Raw genomic sequence first — 21,363 nt, forward strand, 5'->3', positions numbered from 1 at the left:
AGCCTCGATGTCTTGTTGGTTCCTGTTTGAGTGCTTTGCACTGCTATCACCCCTGATGCTGTCAGAACAACTCTGATGCCTGTTCTTCACCCTACTTACCTTTCTGTTGACTACTACGACAGTCTTCTGTGTCTCTGTCCTCTGTTTTTGGATGATTGCTCCATTTGTCAACTTAAAGGAATAATTTGACATTCTGTAAAATGCGATTCTTTTGCTTCATATTTAGCATACAGACATTAAAGTAGTGTCAAATCTTATCATCTAACCCTCGGCAAGAAAGCAATATTTCCCAAAATGTCAAACTGTCAAACTACAAATTATCAGCATGTGCTCAGAAGTTCACCGGGGCGATAGTGGTCCAAATTTCTTTGAGTTTTAAAAAGGACCTATTATGCTTTTCCCCCTTTCCTGTAGTGTGTTATATAGTTTTTTGTGCATGTAAATAGTCTGCAAAGTTACAAAGCCCAAAGTCCACGCCAAAAGGACTTATTCTCCCCCACAGAAACACTGCTCCTGAACTGCCTGAAACACTTTGCTTGAAATCCTGCCTTTTCTTCTGTAACACGGTGATGTCACCAAGTAATACATTTGCATAATACCTGCCTAGTGGCTAGTTTGACACGCCCTAAAGCAAAGCTAGTTAGAGCGGAGCTGAAGCGGAGTCCGAAAAGTCTTACTTGTTTGACAAGTCACAACAGAATGGGCCACCTGACCAATCAGAGCAGGCTTTTCGAGAGGGCGGGGCATAAGCTCAAACAGAGCGTTTCAGACAGAAAGTGAAAAAAGAAGCTGCAGCACAACCGGTATGAGAGAAATTAAGTGTTTTTTTTAACATTAAACCACACAAACATGTTCTACTAGAAACCCTGAATACAAGTATGCACCTGAAAATGAGCATAATAGGTCCTCTTTAAGATAAACTGACTCATACACTTTCAATGAATCTCACAAAACTTGGTTACTTCCTTGAAGCTGTCCTTTTTGTAAGTTCCTGTGCTAACACAAATTATGTTTTTGCTGTTTTTCCAGGCTGTATGCTGTGTTTTGGCCAATCAGCCTTCTTCCGCTTCAACCACCCTGAAGAAGCCTTCAGGATGAAGAGCATGGTGCCCCAGGGAGGAAGCATCTCCTCCGGGGACTACAGACTATGTCCAGGTACTGTATGATCATGCATACTCATATTACACACCCATTCAGTATTGTACTGTATTTGCAGCCTGTTTTCACTCAGCAGTGCTATCTTTAACATCATGTCAGGGTTTCCTTCTTCCACAAACATGGGCCCAGTATGAATAAAAACACACTGAGCTTTTTGTCACATGAATAATAAAGCCTAAAAAGGCAATTTCCCTCCTGGAGTTTCAGTTTCAGCTTGGCCTGTGTGAATGAATGGGCCGGATTGTTGCAGAGCCCAACAGACGGGCGGTGAAGTGGAGCAGCAGGGCAGTCTATTTTACAGGTGGATGTTTGCACAGCAGTAAACCCCCTGGTATTTTTCCTCTTTTATAGCCTGTCAAGGGTGGAGGAAGTGTAGAAGCACAAGGCAGCCTGCTGGGAATAGAACAGTATATTAATTTGGTGGTATATAATACTGGGCCAAAACATGGCTCTAACAATAGTCTGTTTACCTGCAATGCAATTACATTTCCTTTGCAAACTTTGTTTTTTCTTTTGGTTATTTGTTGTTTTTTCAGAAATTAGTTCTTGCTTTAAAGACAATAAGTTTCCACTACTACTGCTGTAAGAGCTGTAAAACCACCTACATGTAAAGAATGTACCAAGTTGGTTTCAATGACTTTTACACTCTGACAAAAGAAATATTACTTGTGAAATAGAAACAATGAAAAGTGACCCTCACATTGCAAGTTCATTTAATTACTTACTTTTATAAGAGGTCTTCCAACTTCTGTGATTACCTAGTAAAGTCAGATTTGCCTAAGAAACCCGATAATTTTCTGTCTCAGATCACTAGTGGGAATTTTCCATGTCATAATTGTATACACTGCTATTCTATGATTACAGGTAATTGATTCTTACCAGCTGGATTCTCGTAATGTCACAAGATCACACGAGAATCCCGGGATCACGTATCACACGAAAATCCATATTGTCAGGCTTCAAGTAATGTGTTTGTGTCTAGCAAACTAGAGCATGGGCCAATCACTGGCAGCTCTGGGCGTGGCTTAGGTATATGTGTGACCACACGGAGAGACGACTGACAACTGTTCTAAACAACAATGGCGGCTTCTGAAGAGGTCAGCATAGATAGCATCAGTCCTATCAGAACTGGAGAGTATTTCTGTATTGAAAGAAGAGCAAAGAACAACACTTTTTGGATGCTTTTCTCAATGGAAAAGATGTTTTCGCTCTTCTCCCGACTGGCTTCAGCAAGAGTTTGATTGACAGATGGTTCATCCGATCACCTGCCAAGTATTTTTTGAAAATGCCTGCCCTTTTCCAAACCGCTTTCAATGACGGATTCTTAGATGGTTCTGTGTAACAAACCATCTGATGTGTCGGGTTAAATCAATTCACACATCCGAAATCTGGTGTTGACATAAAGGTCGGGGCAGAATCACAGTAACCCTAAATTTGTGGTCTACCTGTTCAAATACCCATTTGATTTGTATTATGTTGGGAAAACAAAATGAGAGTTAAAAACCAGGATCTGTGAAAGTGTGTTGCTATTCGTAACCATGATGATCAATCATCGGTGGCTCAGCACTTTAATAGTCAGAACCACTGCTTGAATGAACACTACATGGGTATAGAGACAGGGAAGATGCCACAAAATCCTTCTTCAGAAGGAGGTGTTTGATACACTTCCTTGATACCCTCATTCCCAATGGGAAGAGGAGCATTTCATTTTCTTGTTTCTTTTGAAGTGAATATAATTTGTGCGGTTTTCTTATTTTTTCACATTTGAGTATTCTACATCAGTGGTTCCCAACCTATTTTCCTTGAAGCCCCCCCTACTCGTAACTAAGAAAAGCTGAATACCCCCCTCATAACTTCTGGCGTCATCACCCTAAAAAAATTACAAATCCTCGAACAAAATCCTCCAGTTGAATAAAGTGCTTCAGTGTATTAAATGAGTTAGACTTTTTAATAAATCAACTTTCTTTAATGAACATAACTCGTCAGTGTGTGAGCAGTTTTTCAACCGTAGTGAAAATGATGTTTTTGAAAGGCTAAACGCCAACAATTATAGATTAAAGCAGAATATTTGACTACATCTATTTTTTTTCTCTTTTGGACTTTACAACTCTGAAGTTATTGGAAATGATTGGCTCACAGGAGTTGGAAACAATCTTACGCAACCACCACTAGAATCTAATTCTACAAATAGTATAATTCTAATAATATTAGTGTAGCCTGATCTTTATCTGGCACTGTGCAGAAATACAGAGTTTAAACAGAATGTGACCTACTTAGTAGCAAAAAAATATCTTTTTAAATAATTTTATATACAGACTTTTGTATAAATTATTATTATAAGTGTGTTATTATAATTTTAGTTATACATTAGCAGACAAATCCTCGCACACTCCCTGTGATCTCTGGCTGGACCCCAGGTTGGGAACCACTGTTCTACATCATGTAACTCTGTCTGGAAAGGTGGTGGCCCCCCCTATTGGGATGTATTGGCTGTGCTGGTTGCGGTCACCTATAATTAACCCCACCTGTGTAGGCCTATATTGATTTTGAAATTGCCAGAATACACGCTGAAGAAGAGCGACTTGCCCAAAACGTCTGTGGCAATATTAAAAGTCTTAGAATGCTGTCCTATAGTCTCTCCGTTTGGATCCAGCACCCAGTCTTCAAGGTCTAATTGTGAGTTGAGCATGTTGTGTCTTTATTATCTTGTGAAATAGAAACTTCTCATCACTTTAGGTCATATTTGAACATGACTAGATTACATGAAGGCATGAACTGCGTGTTATGCCTGTTTGCAGCTCTGTTACAACAGCATTGTTGTCATGTATCAGCCTTTAAAATGCAGTACCCGTTGAACCCTGCAGCCTGAGTGGTGCCCAGCTGGGACCTGGTGCCGGAGTTCACGCCATGCATGTTTTATGAGCAGCTCATTCCTTGGCGTCTCCAGGCAGAGTTTTCAGCTGCTGGGGTGTGTGTGTATATGTGTGTGTTCTGAGCGCTCCTCTTGGCAGCCACACAACTGTAAGCGTACCTTTCCTTGGCCAGCTCTACTACCAGGGATCTGTCATAGCGTCTTGTTATTTCCTCCGTTTGCTGTTGACGCTGCCTGCCACCAGGGGATAAGTATAGCACACAGGCACGCTGTTCTGCTGTGGACCTCCCGAGCCAGTAATGAAAAGCTTTCCGTTGTTTAGAAACGTATCATTTCCCTCAATTATGCATTCCCGAGTTGCCTTTCAGATGGAATCTGTTTATACCACTCCCATGATAATCTGGGGATATCTGTCACATCTACTTGGAAGCACTTTGAAATTACACTTCTTATCTGTGTATGAATTACAGTGCCGGGGCTATTATGGAGGGCAAACCCAGCTAAATCCAATTGACCTACTTTTTTTTATAAGGATATACATTTTCCAGCTTTTCTGCCTGAAATAAAACAATGACATCAATTTATAGCACATTTACATCGAGGCTGAACCCTGCTGAGTCGTGGGGTGTCGCCTTGGTTCGGGAACGACAAATGAGTGTCGTGTGCGAAAATCTAGCGTTTTATCTTGTGTAGTGTGTCATAGTACACGACAACTGACGCCACGTCTGGGACGCCTCACGACGTCCCGACAGAAAGCCTAGCATGTTTGATATTTTTTTTTTTGCTATCCACGACGTGTTCCGTCCGGCACAGACACACACAGCTGTAAACAGAAGCACATGGCTGCTTATTATGCAGAATGATGTCATCAGACCTTCCCAGTGCAACTGCTGCCGGACCTCGCAGTAGGATATTCAATCTAGGCTGCTCAGTTTAAACAAATTAGTGCATGAGAAGAGAAAGGGAGTGAGGAAAGACAGAGGGGTCATTTTTCATCTTCATCTCATCTGATCGTTCCAATACACGGATATTTTCACAACATTGCCGTCTGGGATGAAGCTTAGGGGTTGAGTGAGAGTGGTGTGAAAATGGTCGTCAAACGCTGTTTGTTTCATGTACGTATCATAACAAAGGCTTGTATATCCGCCGTCCTCTGTCTTCTGGTTTCTCTTTTTGAATGATGAATACAGGCTACCCCCGCCTGCTGGTGTGGAGAGTTATTTCCTCTCACGCAGGCACAGAACGTACGTGCTAACTGGCCCTTGGCTGTAGTCTTTGCAGTGTGTTCGAATCCAACTTCTTGGCCGAGACAAAGGCGGCAGGAGGCGACGCAACAGTCGGCCTGCATCGCCGCTAGTTCTTTGATGTTGACTCCTTGACCCCTTAAAATAGCTGGGAGTACAAAAGCATGTCACTGCAATAGTACCATGGATGGATGAAGCGAGCTGGACACCATATTAGTCCATGAACATGTTCCAATGAAAGTTGCTCACTGGGCAAAAAAGAGAAAAGAGTTTTTCAGCTTCTGGATTTGGCGCATAGAGCATGCACACAAGAGTCCTTCTCTGGCAAAGCCGGCTGGCTCCCCACACATAATGGAACAAAGATAATTCACTCATGTGGGTCTTCTAGTCTTTTTAATTTTATTGGACATACAGTTCAAAATGTTGGCCCAGCTCTGTGTTTTGGGGCTTGAGCAATACACTATAAAAGTACAACTCAGTACCCTATGTTCCAATGCAGATTTTTGGGGATGGGAATGAGAAACTGGACCTATGTACCTGTATTTATTGGTGGATTTTCCCCGTTCTCACAATTTGAAATGACCAATGCCCAGTCTCGGCCTGGGGAGGAGATGGAACGGACAGTGGAGACGGACCAGCCAGTAGGTCCCTAGTACCTTAACAAAGACCTGATCCCTCCCTGGCTTCCCATTGGATTGACACCTCAGTCAGTGAGCTGCCTTCACTGACTTTAGTCATTTTTATTCATTCAGGTTGAATTTGTCAGGATCAGATTTTCTATCTTCACGGCATATATAAAGGTCCCAGGGATGTCAAAGTTAAGTCGATAACGCGTTAACACAAATTTGCCACTAATTTCTTGAACACATTAACGCAACTTGCAATTTTCAAGTTGTAGCGGGCTCAGTGAAGATACTGGTATCATATAAAACTAGAAAACCTAAAGAATCCATTGGTACCAACCATGTCATGCTAGCTTGTTGCGCAGGAGGCTGAATAATGCTCCAAACTTGCGCTAAATATTGGCGAGGAAAAACTGGCGTGGCCATTTTCAAAGGGGTCCCTTGACCTCTGACCTCAAGATGTGTGAATGAAAATGGGTTCTATGGGTACCCACGAGTCTCCCCTTTACAGACATGCCCCCTTTATGATAATCACATGCAGTTTTGGGCAAGTAATAATAAAGGTGGGCTTGAGTTTGTCATGTTATGATTTGAGCATATTTTTTTTACGTTAAATGCAGTACCTGTGAGGGTTTCTGGACAATATTTATCATTGTTTTGTCTTGTTAATTGATTTCCAGTAATAAATATAAACAAACATTTGCATAAAGCAAGCATATTTGTCCACTCCCATGTTGATAAGAGTATTAAATACTTAAAATCTCCCTTAAAGGTACATTTTGAACAGATACAAAAGGTGATTAATTTGCGACCAATCGCGTTTAACTATTGACAATCATGCGATTAATTGTGATTAAATATTTAATCGATTGACATCCCTAAAAGTTATTCATCTGAAGACACACTATGGGCCTGTTATGGTACATTTGTGCAAAATGTTTTCAGTATTAAATGTCCTCGTCCTGTGTTTCTGTTTTTGAGCATGTGAAACACCGCAGTGCTACTGTATCTTTATGATGCTGGTTACACTCACCTGTCTGTTATTTCATTTTGGCGAGCTTTGCCAGGTCAGTGACGGTCCACTGACCAGCTGTCTTTAGCCAGCCATCTTTCAGCTACCACCTCCTCACTGATTGGACATTTCCTGCGCCTCTCAGCCTGGCCAGCAGACGGCTTTGTGGCTCTGAGCTGCTTACTTAAAGTGGCCGACGGCTGGAGTTACAGTATCTTTTTCAGAGACTATTTATAAACCTCCAGTTCCATTCTACTGTCTGCCATCTCTGCACCCTCCCTCCCTGGGTTTCCTACCTCCAGTCCCTTCCTGCACCCACCCACCGTCCCTCTGTGTGTTAGCCTGGCTTTTGAATAAAAGGCCTTTATCTGCCTGCGATTTGGCTGTTGTATCTGTCACTGGGCTGCTCGACAGTCTGCAAAAAGCAGTGCTAAAGGCATGGCTGAATGCGTGTGATGCAATTATTATGGTTGCAGTATGGAATCTCTGATGTTTTTAATATTATGCAATGAAAAAAGTGTCCATCAATAAAATAGGACTGGACAATTTTGGACAACAAACAGAATGTTTCTGCCAGTGAAAGCAGTCGGCACCTCTTTCCTGCCCCTTCATTTCCATTTCCAAACCAGTTAAAACCCACATTTCCATCCCTGAGGAAAATCTGTTTTCGCTGAAGATTTCACCACATTGGATCAATGAGGCCTCTACTCAGTATTTCGTATGGAAAAGTTACACACATAAATTCCTTGTATGCATTTCGATTTCATGCTAAGTTACTTCTACTCCACACTACAATTAAGAAGGAATTATTTTACTTTTTACTGCACTAGGCTACATTTACATGACCAATATACAGTAGTTACTTTGCAGATTAAAGTGACAGTAGGCAGTACATTTTTTTCATCATTGGGCAAAAATTCCATAATAACCTTTCAGCATATTGTACTTCAAGTGTTCTGAGAGAAAACTAGACTTCTGCACCTCCTCATGGCTCTGTTTTCAGGCTTTAAAAAAATCTAGCCCGTGACGGGAAACTTTGGCCAATCACAGGTCATTTCAGAGAGAGAGTTCCTATTGGCTGTTCGTTCAACAGAGGCAGCTGTCAATCATTCGCGAACTGATCAGCGCTGACTAGTTTGACCGTTTGATCGGAGTTCGCAAATGATTGACAGCTGCTCAGAGATGCTAAGGCTCCAGCTTGGCTCTGATTGGTTGTTTTCCTCTGGTCTGTGAAATCTTGTAGATGCCATTAACAGCACCGGAGGACACAGAGGCACATGATTTTTTTCAGATTATCTGTCTCATGCACTACAGGATATAGTGACCGTTTTATAAAAATAACTTTTTTTAATCATATTGTCTCCAATCTGCCTACTGCTGCTTTAAGTATATAAAATAATTAAAGAATAGCTTCTCCTTGACCAACTAGGCCTACCACAGTACAATGCTGCTCACACACACACACACACACCCATAATAATCCAATAATATAATATATCTAACATGCAGAGGGCCCATTTTTCTGCTTTGTGAATACTTTTACTTCACCTTTCTTTACTTTTGATACTTTAAGTACATTTTACTAAAAATACTTTTTACTTAAGTGACACTTTCATTGGAGGGCTACTTGCATGGGGTATTACTATATTGCAGTATTGTTACCAAAGATCTGAATACTTCCTCCACCACTGGTTTTGAAATGTGTCGTAATGGGTTTTGAATGCTGCAAAAGCTTGAGCTCTTGCAGTTCAAAAGATGTTTATGGTGAAATAAAATATGTTTCCAGCTTCAGTTGCTATTGTAGCCTATGTATGCAAAGGCCTATTATTTAGGCCAGGGGTCAGCAAAAAACAAAATCTGTCTGGAGCCGCAAAACATTATACAGCTTATACAGCTTATAGTCTAAGTATATAGTATATACTGTAAGTCTTACAGTATCTAGTATTAGGACCACATTGAGGGAAAAAAAATTGGAGATTTCCAGAATAAATTCATCATATTAAGAAAACAAAGTCATAACATTACGAGAATAAAGTCTGTAATATTAAGAGAATAAAGTCATAACTTAACGAGAAAAAAAAGTTGTAATATTACGAGAATAAAGTCATAACTTTACGAGAATAAAGTCATAACTTAACGAGAAAAAAAGTCGTAATATTAAGAGATAAAGTCATAACTTTACGAGAAAAAAAGAAAATAAGACATACAATTACTACTTTATATTATAATGACTTTATTGTCATAATACCACAACTTTTTTCTATTAAACTTATGACTTTATTCTCATAATACTACGACTTTTTTTCACTTAAACTTCTGACTTTATTTTCATAATATTACGACTTTTTTTCGTAATATTACGACTTTCTTCTTGAAATTTCAGATTTATTTTTTTTCCTCAATGTGGCCCTAATACTCCGTTGTACTGTCGTACTTTGGTACCTACAACAATTATAAATACAAATCAAAATGTAAACAAGAAACAGTTATTCTTTTCCATTTTTATAAACCCACAGGGAGCCACTGGAGAGGAGCTGAAGAGCCTCACGTGGCTCCAGAGCCGCAGGTTGCTGACCCCTGATTTAGATTAAAGGAATCCACTCCTGTTCGTGTTGCTATGGTAATCAGACCTAATCACAAAAAGCTCACAGAATGACAACAGTCTGTATTGTGTTGATGATGGTAGGATATACTCCCAATTCATCCACTAAATGTAGTTTTTCATGCCAGTAAAATATGAGCAAAGTGCCACAGTTTGTTTTATCCAGATGGATCATTTGTTGCTGTTTGCCTCCCCTGTCTCATATAAAACTGACAGAATCTACATTTATAGACAATAACAATGACAAGCCATAAACCCACTGCTGTGACTCTTTAAAGCAGAGCTGTAAATCTCGCAGTAGTTCACATCACCCTGGAGATGGGAGAGCCGCGCCAAGGTAGCCATGGCAACGGAAATGAGACGAATTCAACTTCAAAATAAAATAACATTTCTCATTTGAGGAGAGCGGCGTGTTTTAAATGAACTATTCTGAGCAAGTTTGCTTCATTTTTTAATGTAGCCTACAGTACATGTATAGTGCAGAAAGCCAGAATAGAACACTGTTGCAAATAGGCTGTTTAATCAATACTTTATATGTCTGTCACAACATGAGTCTATATTATGGTTTTACTTTGAAGGTATATGACCGGAAAAGCGTTGTTACGTGTTGAGTAGCTTGACAACGGTGGTCCTGTAGGCAGCAGCAGCGGTGCCGAGCACCCCAACACCCGGCTGAGACATCACCTCTCCCTCGGTGTGTGTGTGGAGCCAGGCACGGCACGGCTCCGTCACACTACCCGGTCTGTACCCGGTGTCCGGAGGATGTTGGCCTCAGTGTGTTGTCATATTAGCAGGTGAACCGCACTGAAACCTGACCGGGGTCGCAGTTTTATTCCTTCATGTGAGTAACCCGACTGCTGAAGTGATACACGCCAAACTCCATTAAAAAATCTGTCGTTTTTACGTTCACTTGCTTTTCTGGAAAGGTGCACACAGCGAAGGGCATCAATACATACCTAATGCGATTTATTAGGATGACAGTCGGCATTCGGCATTCATGTGATCAATAAATATGTTATTCAGAAGAAGAATAATCGCATTTTGTTTCGCTTGGATCACAGTATCACTGTGTGTTCTGATGAGGGGACATTTAGGGGATGTCAGACGAAACAAGCGTATTATTTAAGCATCTAAAACGATATTTGCGATAGAATTATGCCGAATTGTAGAGGACCTCACGTGTAACAAAATGTCATAAGTCATATTATATTAGACACGCAGTTTTTTACCGGCAGTTAAGCTAACATTAAATTGCCAGATTTTTGAATGAAGTCTGGCGTGGTGCTCTCGAGGCGCTAGTCTGTATCCCATGACATCATTGCATGGGCTTTCCCTCAGCAAACGGTTGCTTTTATTTTTGTCACCCCACCCCCCGTCGTTTTGTGACTGTACATAACAATCAAGCCGGTTTGTTGTCTGTGAGACACGATGTGACATTCATGCGTTGCTACAATTAATTATTGTGACAGTCTGCAGACCTAAATGCTGTCAAATCTGCATGCAAATATAAGCAGATTTAATTGGTGGTCAGTCTGTCATTAAGGCAGAGCTTCATTGAATGGCAGAGTCATTATACTGTAGGGGAGCAGGCAGGAAGCTGCTCCCATCTCTGTTGAACAAGCACAGCTAATGCATTATTTGTGAAGCTTCTATATTTCAGAGCAGTTTTTGCTATTGGGACATCTCCCTCTGACATCATCTTTACTAAGAGACTTCTATGTTATTCTGATCTGTTCTATGTTTGTCTTATGGTTTGCTCCATCCCACAGTCACCTTGTATGGTCTCTAATGTTATTACATCACTATTGGACATGACAGCTCTATTCTTCTGATGTCTTCTATTACCTCTCAGTGTTTGCACTGATGACTCCACGCTACAATTATCTTCATGTTTCCATTTGAACAGACAACACGTCAATTTAAACAGATTTCATTTAGCATTAATAAAAACCCGATCTGTGCTCTGATCCCTGCCTCAAGGCCATGCTGGTGAATCTCCCACGTGGCCGTGCGTTTCTGTTATAATAATCTACTATACTGACATTAGAGAGGGACGGTTAAGATTAGATTACACGGCCCGTGTCCTATGTTGCTTTCGGGCCACACAGTAATTGGGTTATGTAGGCACATTTTCTCCTGATCCCTATCCAATGCACAGGCCTGTCTGTCTGTTCATCTCCTCGGCTGTATCCTTCCCTTCCTTCTTTCCTCACCACTAATCCCTCCTCATGCATCCTCATGCTTATACCTGTCTGCACGGCTTCTACACTGGGCTGGAAAACGTGGATTTATGATGATTTTGAACATACCTCATATCTAATATAGGGGTGAAGAGGTTGCGACTGGACATGGAGGATCTGAAATATCATGAAGTTTAAGGAAATTTACTACATTCTCTGGAGAGGTCAGGGACTTTTGCGATGTATTTTCTGAATTGTCGTACAAATGCATCAGCTGTTGTTCAGCCTTACTGGACAGGAACCCAGGCTGGTAACCTCTTTAGATATATTCTGCTCGGAAACACAACCTAACCCAGTCTAACAACCACAACCTAACCATTCTTGGGACTTAGCTTGGGAATCAGAGGGTCGCCGGTTCAAGTCCCCACATGGACCAAGTACAGATTGTGGACTGGTAGGGCAAAGACCAGGCACCTGTCCATGGGCAGCCCCCTCGCTCTGACATCTCTCTCCATTAATGCATGTGTATAGGTCCTGTTTGTGCATGTGTGTATGTATTTCGGGCCTGTGTGTGTGTAATGTGTAAAAATAACAACATTGTGCTCGGGGATCAAAACAGTTTGTATCAAACCAAACCAAGAAGGAAATAACATGTTGCGGTCATGATAGCACCCCAAATTAGTTCTGGAAAGTCATCAAGGTGGGCACCTCTGTAAGGAAAAACATGGTCAAATACGAAAAAGTCCTTAAAATGCGTGGAATTTTCATTCCACTGTATTGCCTGTTTTATCATCTTCTTGACTACCTTTATCGCTCGGGGAAAAACGGGTAAGGTTAGGTCATTCAGCAGATTTGTAGTAGACCTTATCATAGATAATAGGTAATTCATAGATAATATGGTACTACACTCTCAGAGAGTGAGAGTCATGGAGGTACTTGTGTTAAGATCAGTGATAAAGAGAACTGTGAGAAAGACAAACAATGACATTGTCAAGCACTACTAAGTGCTTTATAATGCTGTCAGACAGTATTTTCTCTGGAGAGTTATCACGCAAACAATCGGTTCATCCTTCATCTGACAATTTCCAGGTAAACAGTAGAATTAAACTGTTACACGTTACAAGTAATCTACCAGACATGTGGGCTGCTGCATATTTGAGTGACCACTGCAGTTTCTTGCCAGATGATGTTGCATTTTCATTGCTAGGGCCAACCGAGCTCTCAGCATCAGGACCCCCACCGCCGATGGATTGCTCTCTTGATATGAAGGAGGCTACATTTGTTGACCCACTCCTAATCTGCATTTTCTTCGGATTAAGGAAAGGCCATTCCGACATATTGCTAGGCTGAGGTTTAGTAAACTGTGTGACATTTAATGACTCGGAACACTGGTTCAACAAGCGTTTGTTTGAATTCTTCAGTTTGAGGATAATTTAGACTCCCAATTCAGACTCTGGTGCACAAGACATTAAACAGAACTGTGTTCTATTTTCTACCCATTGTATTATTTGTTTTATAAAACAAAGCCCGATGACAGCTGTTTCTTGTCTTCTTTCCCTCAGACACGGAGAGCTTCGTCAATGGGAATCACCGGGCCAGTCCAGCCCAGTCTCCCCCAGCTCCTGGAGAGAGAGTCCAGTCTGAGCACAGTGCGATCGTCAGCTCTATCGAGAAGGACCTCCAGGATATCATGGACTCCCTAGTCATGGATGACCCCCAGCCTTCTTCCTCGGAGGGCAAAAGGCCTCCTGGAGGCCAGCCCATTACCCACTCCCCCCTGTCGCCCATGGTCAATGGAGGGGGCCGGTTTCTGCTGTCCCCTCCTACCAGCCCCGGGGCTATGTCCGTGGGGTCCAGCTATGAGAACACATCCCCTCCCTTCTCTCCCTTGTCCTCCCCCTCAGCGGCCAGTAGTGGGAGCTTCACAAGCCCGTCTCCTAGTGGAGGACCCCAGGACCAGAGTTCTTCTCTGCCGCCAGTGCCTGTACGCTCCTCTAGCTACAACTTCACCGCCCAGCCTCCGCCTGTACCCCAGCCACGGACCATACTGCCTAACTTCAGCAGCGCTGGGGCGGGCCAGAAGGTTCTGGAAAGCCCTAGGCTGCAAAGGAAGGTCTTAACAGAGGCTCCGCCAAGCCCAAAGCCAAGCCGTAGAGGACTCGGCCAAGATGGTTCTGAGAGCCCCCGACAGACTCTTCTGTCCTCTAATGAATCTCTCAGTAGTAGAAACATTGTGCCAAGTAGCCCCAGACTCACTCCCAAATTCCCTACCTGTCCATCCCCGTCTCCCTCCAGTCCCAGGACCAAGACGACCACAGTGCTCCAGGAAAGGCCTGCTAGCCCTTTCAGAGAGCAGACCAGTCTAGCTGATTTCCTAGCCTCCAGCCCCTCCAGGCAGCTTTCCCAACCCACCAAAGCCTTCCAGCCTCCCCTGGACCCCATCGTCCACATTATCCAAGGGTCGCCGCTCCAGCAGCATCCACGTTCGCTGCAGCCCCCTGAAAGCCCTCGCATGGCCAGGAGAAACATGGAGCTGAACGGCGGCAGTGGAGGGAGCAGCAGTATGAGAGAGCTGCCACCTCTTAGCCCCTCCATGGCTCGGAGAGGGGTGCCGGTACTCCCAGGGGCGCTCCCAGGGACAATCCCCACCTTGAGGACTCCAGAGAGCCCCTCAAGTCTGGGCAAGCATATCCCAGAGAGTCCCAGGCTCCGGCGCAGGGCCGGATCTACATCCGAGGAGCCGAGCTGCAGCAGGGGAATCCGAGCCCGCAGTCCGTCGCCTACCTCTATGATGATGGAGGGTGGCGGCGGTACGGGAGCACGGAAGGCGAGCTTTGGGAATTCCCTGTCGCCTGCTTACAGTCTGGGCTCCCTGCCGGGCTCGTCCCCCGTAGCCAGTCCTAGGACCCATAGGAAGATGTCCGCAGGGAGACCCCACCCTGGGATGAGAGAGCGAAAGAACAGCATCACAGAGATCAGCGACAACGAGGACGAGCTGCTGGAGTACCACCGACGACAGAGAGAGGAGAGGCTTCGAGAGCAGGAAATGGAGAGACTGGTGAGTCAGGAACACACGTCACCAGGTTATTTACTTTTACAAAAACACAACACATTTCATTCACGTACTTGTTAGACCATTTTAACGTAAAGGTTGAAGCAGAGGTACTTGATATGTTGCAGGTCGTAAAGGTTCATCCCTGAACACAGTTTCCAAACCAATCTTGGGAATGGACCCCTTTTCTGTTAGTCAACACAATGACGTATTTCTGTGGGCGGAGCGTAAGTGGAGGCAGAATAATTGTCGGAACACGTTAGCTAACACTGGCCAGCAATTTTTGTTGACTTGTTTTTTTAACAATTGCTGAAGAAAATACAAGTTTTTCTGAATATGTTCAGTCACTCACTCTCAGGGAACGCGAGTGTTGGCGTTTGGTGTTTGTTGGTTGTTTTTTCTTGTTAGAACGAGTCGGTTGAAATCAGTGCAAAAGTCAGCATAGATATGATTTTATATTTAGTTAGACAAAAGACATATTCAGTGTGATGTGGGAGGATTGTAATGAGGATCTTCAGGAATGTCAGAAACGTATCTCAAGCACCTTGTAACCATCTAAAAGAATGCCATCAGTATGATTATCACTAGAAGAGTTTTCCATAAAATGTTTCAAAAACATTGCAGAGGCTTGGTCTAACTTTAATCTGTATGTCCTCCTGGAGGAGCGGGACAATTGCAGTATCTCCATGTTTGTTTGGAAAAGAAGGAGCAACCAACCAGGCCCGTAAACCGTCCCACTGAACTGTCTGTAACTTGGCTGTCGGCCTTCTAAACTGCTGCTGACATGCGGTCTCGGGGCGCCCATATGAGCCCATAGCAACCGCATTGTTTGTTGTTTCCTAAACTGAACAGAGGGGGGGGGGGAGGGAGCGGCGCTAGACATCTTGAACTTGTCTGCCAGTCTGAATGAAGCTACTGGGACAAAGTCCTTTTAAAAAGCCTTTATATGTGTTTGTAACTGCCTGAGAGAAGGCGTTTGTCTGCCCTGCTTGTAATTACAAAATGGGTGTTTTTTAAAGTGTGAGGCTGAGTGAAGGCAGCTCAGTTGGATAGACTGAGAGGACAAGCCCTCTCTCTCTGTGTACCAGGTCGTGTTCTGGTACCTCCTATAGAGGCATGGCAGTAAAACACTGCGTACAGCGCCAGATCAATACAATGAGACTGTGTTTAACCCTTAACAGTGAAGTATGCTGTGCTAAATGCTGTAAGGCCAGAGAGAGAGAGAGAGACCCGCTCAAGTTACTGGTATTATCAAGACAGGAAGGTCTGTAGATCAAAATTAATAACACAATTGTTTTGTTTCCTCAGACATCAGCAGTTATTGGCATGTTTTGTTATTTATAAGATGCTAGTCATCTAGTCCAGGGGTCCTGAAACTTTTTGGGGCCAGGGACCCTTTACACAGGAGAAACATTTTCAAGCACCCCCTCATAATGGTAACACGATTAAACATAATGCTTACTACCATTTGTACTCTTAGATGCTATTGGAACTATTTGTATTCTAAAACTTTCCAACCTAAATACTTCAGACCTGTTTGGTAGTGATAAACAGAAACACATTTTAATTTGATTCATGTTAATACCACTTTGTTTCGCCCTGATGTTGCGGGTGCTTTGTAATCAGATGTCGGCTTCATGGCTTCGTTCGCTAGCACCTGAAGACACGTGACGCATTTTCTAAAACGGGGTCAGTAACGTTTTTAAATGTCTCCGCTTTAGGGGCTCGAAACTGCCGGAGTAGTGTGTGGACGCTCTGCATAAATGTAGCAAAGGTTATGCGTTTTAAAACAAAAAACGTGTTAGTGTGGATGAAGCCTCAGTTTCAGGTGATTATACACTAATTAAAACATAGTTATGAATATTATATTCCATTTCTGCTAATAGATCCCTCTAAATCCTACACACTGGCCCTTTAACTGTTCATTTAAAGCCAGTAACTTCTACCCCAACTAGTGAATGTGGGTGGTGGGTTACACTGACAACTAACCTAAAGGAATGTCATTAGGATGGGTTCAGTAAAAAGTCACTTATTATGATCTATAATCTTTTCCACTCTTCCAACAATAACACCTGTAAGAGAAGTTGTGATTTCTCTGTGTGATGTATAATGCAGGCTGTTTGCACGTCTACTGCCCATATTAGCCTTCACATACTCCAATCAGTCAAACCTTAAACCTTTTGTTCTCATTGGAAGCCACAACCACCTTTGGACCAGTACGACTTACAGCCACACAAAGAGAAATATTGACTTTAGATATGTGCAAATAGCTCATGGCACACAAGGTCACGTCCAGTAAATAAGGCATACAGGGACGAGCGAGGGCTGCCTGAGACACAGAGGCAGGATTCCTCAGCAGCGTGTTATGTTATTGTATTATTCCAACGCAGAAACTCACAGCTTTTTAAGGCAGCAGGGCGTTGGAGCTGCAGGGCCTGTAATTAGTCACAGCTGATTCACTGTCATGACAGATTTCTCTTGCCCCAGAGCGTCTGCATTTACATCACTTCACACACATCCTGCTACTCATTCACACAACTGATTACCAAAAAACAAAGTTATGTGAACAGTGAGTCTCGGAAGAAGTTTATTCAGGGAAAAGAGTGTTATTGTGAAATCAACAGGAGTACACAGCTCAGAGGCAGCGTGGAGGCTGCTGGGAGAATACAGCTACACCGATACACTGATGTGTACCAGGCTGATGTTGGACTTGGAATGGGTTTAGTCCTGTTGGTGTTGTTTTATATGCAGTTTAATTACATTGTATAATTGATGAATACCCCATCTGCTATGTAGTGCTTAATGTGAAATATGTATAGTGTGGCATTTGGACTTTTTCAAACTAATTAATGGAAATCTTTGGGAAATACTGAATACTTTTTATTAGGGTTGTCAAAGTTAACGCAGTAACAACGTGTTGATGCAACTGTGTTTTAATACTACTAATTTCTTTAAAGCATCAACGCAGCTTGCGATTTTTAGGTTGTAGCTGGCTCAGTTTGTCGGAAAGGAGACTAAATAACGCTCCAAACTTGCGCTAAATTTTGGCGAGGGGAAACTGTCATGGCCATTTTCAAAGGGGTCCCTTGACCTCTGACCTCACAATATGTGAATGAAAATGGGTTCTATGGGTACCCACGAGTCTCCTCTTAACAGACATGCCCACTTTATGATAATCACATGCAGTTTGGGGCAAGTCATAGTCAAGTCAGCACACTGACACACTGACAGCTGTTGTTGCCTGTTGGGCTGCAGTTTGCCATGTTATGATTTGATCATATTTTTTATGCTAAATGCAGTACCTGTGAGGGTTTCTGGACAATATTTGACATTGTTTTGTGTTGTTAATTAATTTCCAATAATAAATATACAGTATATATACATTTGAATGAAGCAGCATATTTGTCCACTTCCATGTTGATACGAGTATTAAATACTTGACAAATCTCCCTTAAAGGTACATTTTCAACAGATAAAAAAATGTGCGATTAAATATTTTAATCGATTGACAGCCGTACGTTTTATGAAATATGATTTCAAGATATTGAATATATAAGCAGAGAAATTTATATTGGCAGTCTCAGTCCAATTATATTGGTATAATTGTCAAAGTTTGAAACCCCATATAGGTCAAACCCTGTCCATTTAATAGTTATTTCTATTCTATTTAAAAAAAAAAACAACATAACTTTGGTAACATAATAACAGGTGGTTGTATATTGAGAGGAGATTGTAACCCCCATCTGTTCGAGGATGGTTTATGGCTGTTTGACGTGATGAAGATGTGGTTGGTCCGACCGATACTTGATTTTTGTGGCTGATAATTCTCAAAAATCAAACTCCAATATATTAGCCGATAGTAATGAAAAGAAAGAAAACACATAATGTAAGCAAGCAATCTTGTTTCGATCCTTCAGATTTATTTTTAAATTATTTTAATTGTGTGGATACATACTAAACATGACTATTTACTGTGTAAAAATCATCTTGTCAGTGCTAAAGTATGTAATGGTGACACTATCTCTAAATGACCTAGTTTGGCATTTCTGCACTGCAATTTCTTGTTACTAATCGGCCGACACGCGTCCTTGGCTCCTGCTTTGACTCCTATTGGAAGTTTTCTGTGATGCAATTTTTATTCACGTTTTGTCTTCAGCACAATGTGCATGAAATTAACTTTGACTCCAGCATGCTCGAGGTGCACAGTGGTGCTGATGTTCTGTATGCTGGAAGGATGCAGCTAGTCCTATAGACAGTCCTCTGGGCTCTTTACACTGTTGTCCATTTACTCCACTGAGGGGTTGGTTGATTTTGTGTGTACCTGGCATGTCAAGTGCACATTTTATGATGATGTATAAAATGTGTGTGTGCTGCAACAGTACACCGATATATCAGACAAGATATTGACGTTGAAGGCCTCCTTACACACGTCAGATATCACTAGTGCGACAGTGACAATGGTATTTTTTTCACCTTTTGTCAGTGCGATAGCGTCGCAATTGTGCAAGATACAGTCACAAAGCTCTACAGGGGTATATTTGAGATCGAAATGAAGTTCAAAGATGGGTGTTGTCTGAGCAAGGGCGCTGGAAGTAGGGGGGTAGGGAGTGGGGAAGGGACCATTGGCCCTCCCACTTTAAGCCACTGGCCCGATTTGGCGTTGCGGCTGGTGTGATCACATCGCAAGATGATTATAGTTTAGATTAATTGATTACCAGTAATAAATGTATACATACATTTGCATAAAGCAAGCATTTTTGCCCACTCCCATGTTGATAAGAGAAATAAATACTCGACAAATCTCCCTTCAAGGTACATTTTGAACAGAAAAAAAAAAATTGAGATTAATCACGATAAAATATTTGAATCGATCGACAGCCCTACTTTATTTATTCATATATTATATTAGCATTTTCATAATTTTTTTTATCTTTATTTGACAGTGTTGAGGCAGAGACTGGGGTCAGGGAATCTATACGTTTTAATTCTGTGTCTTTAACTTTACAGAAGTTCTATACTAAATCGCTGGAGTGGCCCTTTAACCCGAGCAGATTCTCATGCAACATTGTGATTCCACATTATATCATTATCCTGCTGAGTGTTTTCGTTTCCCACGGTGTTTCAGCGGAGACTTTTCCTCCCCGACAAGAAAAAAGCAACATGTAAAACACTGAATACTTTAGTCACGAGTAAGGTGGTGTGCAAAAAATGTGCATCACAATATCAGCTGTGGGCAATATCATTAACACCCATCTCAGTTAAGTAATAGCAGTGTTAAACAACAGGGGAAAACTCCGTTAACAGGATTTAATTCCGCTTCATTACATTTTCTTGTTGGACCCTGGAGGTGAGCCCTCTCTAAAGAGCAGTCTGCAGGGAACACTGCTGTCCTGTGTCCATCTGATCCAAGCTGTCCAGCCTGGCACAGCTCTCTCCACATGGCCGTCTGACTGACGCTCTGTCCTGGCAAACACACACTTGGCATATGAGCCGAGTCGCAGCGTGCTTCATCCGTGGCAAGACCCGCGCGCCGTTCTTCTGTCCGCTAAAGATTACCTCATCTTTCCTGTGACGTTAGTTGGGATAACACCATTGTTTTTGAATGAGCACACCGTAGGTTCCCTTGTCTCTTTTTCTGTATCTTATTGGATCAGACCAGTATGTGTCTGCTATTACTTTGAAGAGGCCTACAGGGAGCTTCTATCTCAACTCATAATAGCAAATGACAAAGAAGCTAAAATACTATTTTGACTTGGGTTTTTGAGTTTGTTTTACACAGTGATCTCTTAGTGTAGAACTCCTATTTGATTTCCACTCTAATTAGCTATCTTGGCTTGATTGTGTAGTGATGGCTCGGAAGGGGGGCAGAGTCCTGTGGAGGAGGAGATCTGTTGTTGCAGTCGCTACTGGCTGCTGCTGGAGGTTGGTAAAGGTCACAGATTGCTTAATGCATCTTTAATAAAGGCCTACATGAGGCCTTTCTCCAGACACTCGAGCATCTTTGGACTCAAGTCAGTTTCTTTTGTGGAATTGCCCTTGAAATATCAGGGATGGGGCTTCAGTTCTGAATATTTCGCCTTAGGCAGATATTTGATTTCGTGGCATTTTAAAAAGAAGTTCAACTCTGGCGCTTATCATCATCATCCGGCAGGCCGCCACCGACAACCTGAACCCCTCTGCCCTGTCTCCTCTATCTTTCTTTTTCCTCTCCTCCCTCGTCTGTCTTTGTGTCTGCGTTGCTTTGTCATTTTCCAGCCCAGCAGGATGTCACAGATGTCGGCTGTTGCGTGACACGGAGAAATGTCTCTCTTGCTACTGTCCAACGAGGATCGTTTTAGAGCAGTTTTAGAGGGAAGGTACAGATATCATATGAAACTAGAAAACCTAAGGAATCCATTGCCAACAACCATGTCATAGTTGTCAGGAAGGAGGCTAATTAACGCTCCAAATTTACGCTAAATCTTTGAAGGAAAATGGGTTCTATGGATACCCATGAGTCTCCCCTTTACAGACATGCCCACTTTATGATACTGGGGTCCCTAAACAGTCTTGGAATTGCCTAATTGTCACTGTATAATATGACCTGTGATGACCTCCAGGATAATCACAGCCTCATGAAA

At 42.4% G+C, this 21,363-nt stretch overlaps 1 protein-coding gene across 14 annotated transcripts in view; it reads left to right on the forward strand.

The window, feature by feature from the left end:
- Positions 1–21,363, forward strand: part of phldb1b (pleckstrin homology-like domain, family B, member 1b) — a 131,810-nt gene that overhangs the window by 57,416 nt on the left and 53,031 nt on the right. For all 14 annotated transcript variants that reach the window (XM_037774828.1, XM_037774827.1, XM_037774829.1 and 11 more), the window contains 2 exons: positions 1,030–1,155; positions 13,254–14,749. In XM_037774828.1, the coding sequence (XP_037630756.1) occupies positions 1,030–1,155; positions 13,254–14,749 (1,622 nt within the window). The remainder of the gene's footprint in view (positions 1–1,029; positions 1,156–13,253; positions 14,750–21,363) is intronic.

Source organism: Sebastes umbrosus, chromosome 7 (genome assembly GCF_015220745.1).
Source record: "Sebastes umbrosus isolate fSebUmb1 chromosome 7, fSebUmb1.pri, whole genome shotgun sequence".
Lineage (NCBI taxonomy): Eukaryota > Metazoa > Chordata > Actinopteri > Perciformes > Sebastidae > Sebastes > Sebastes umbrosus.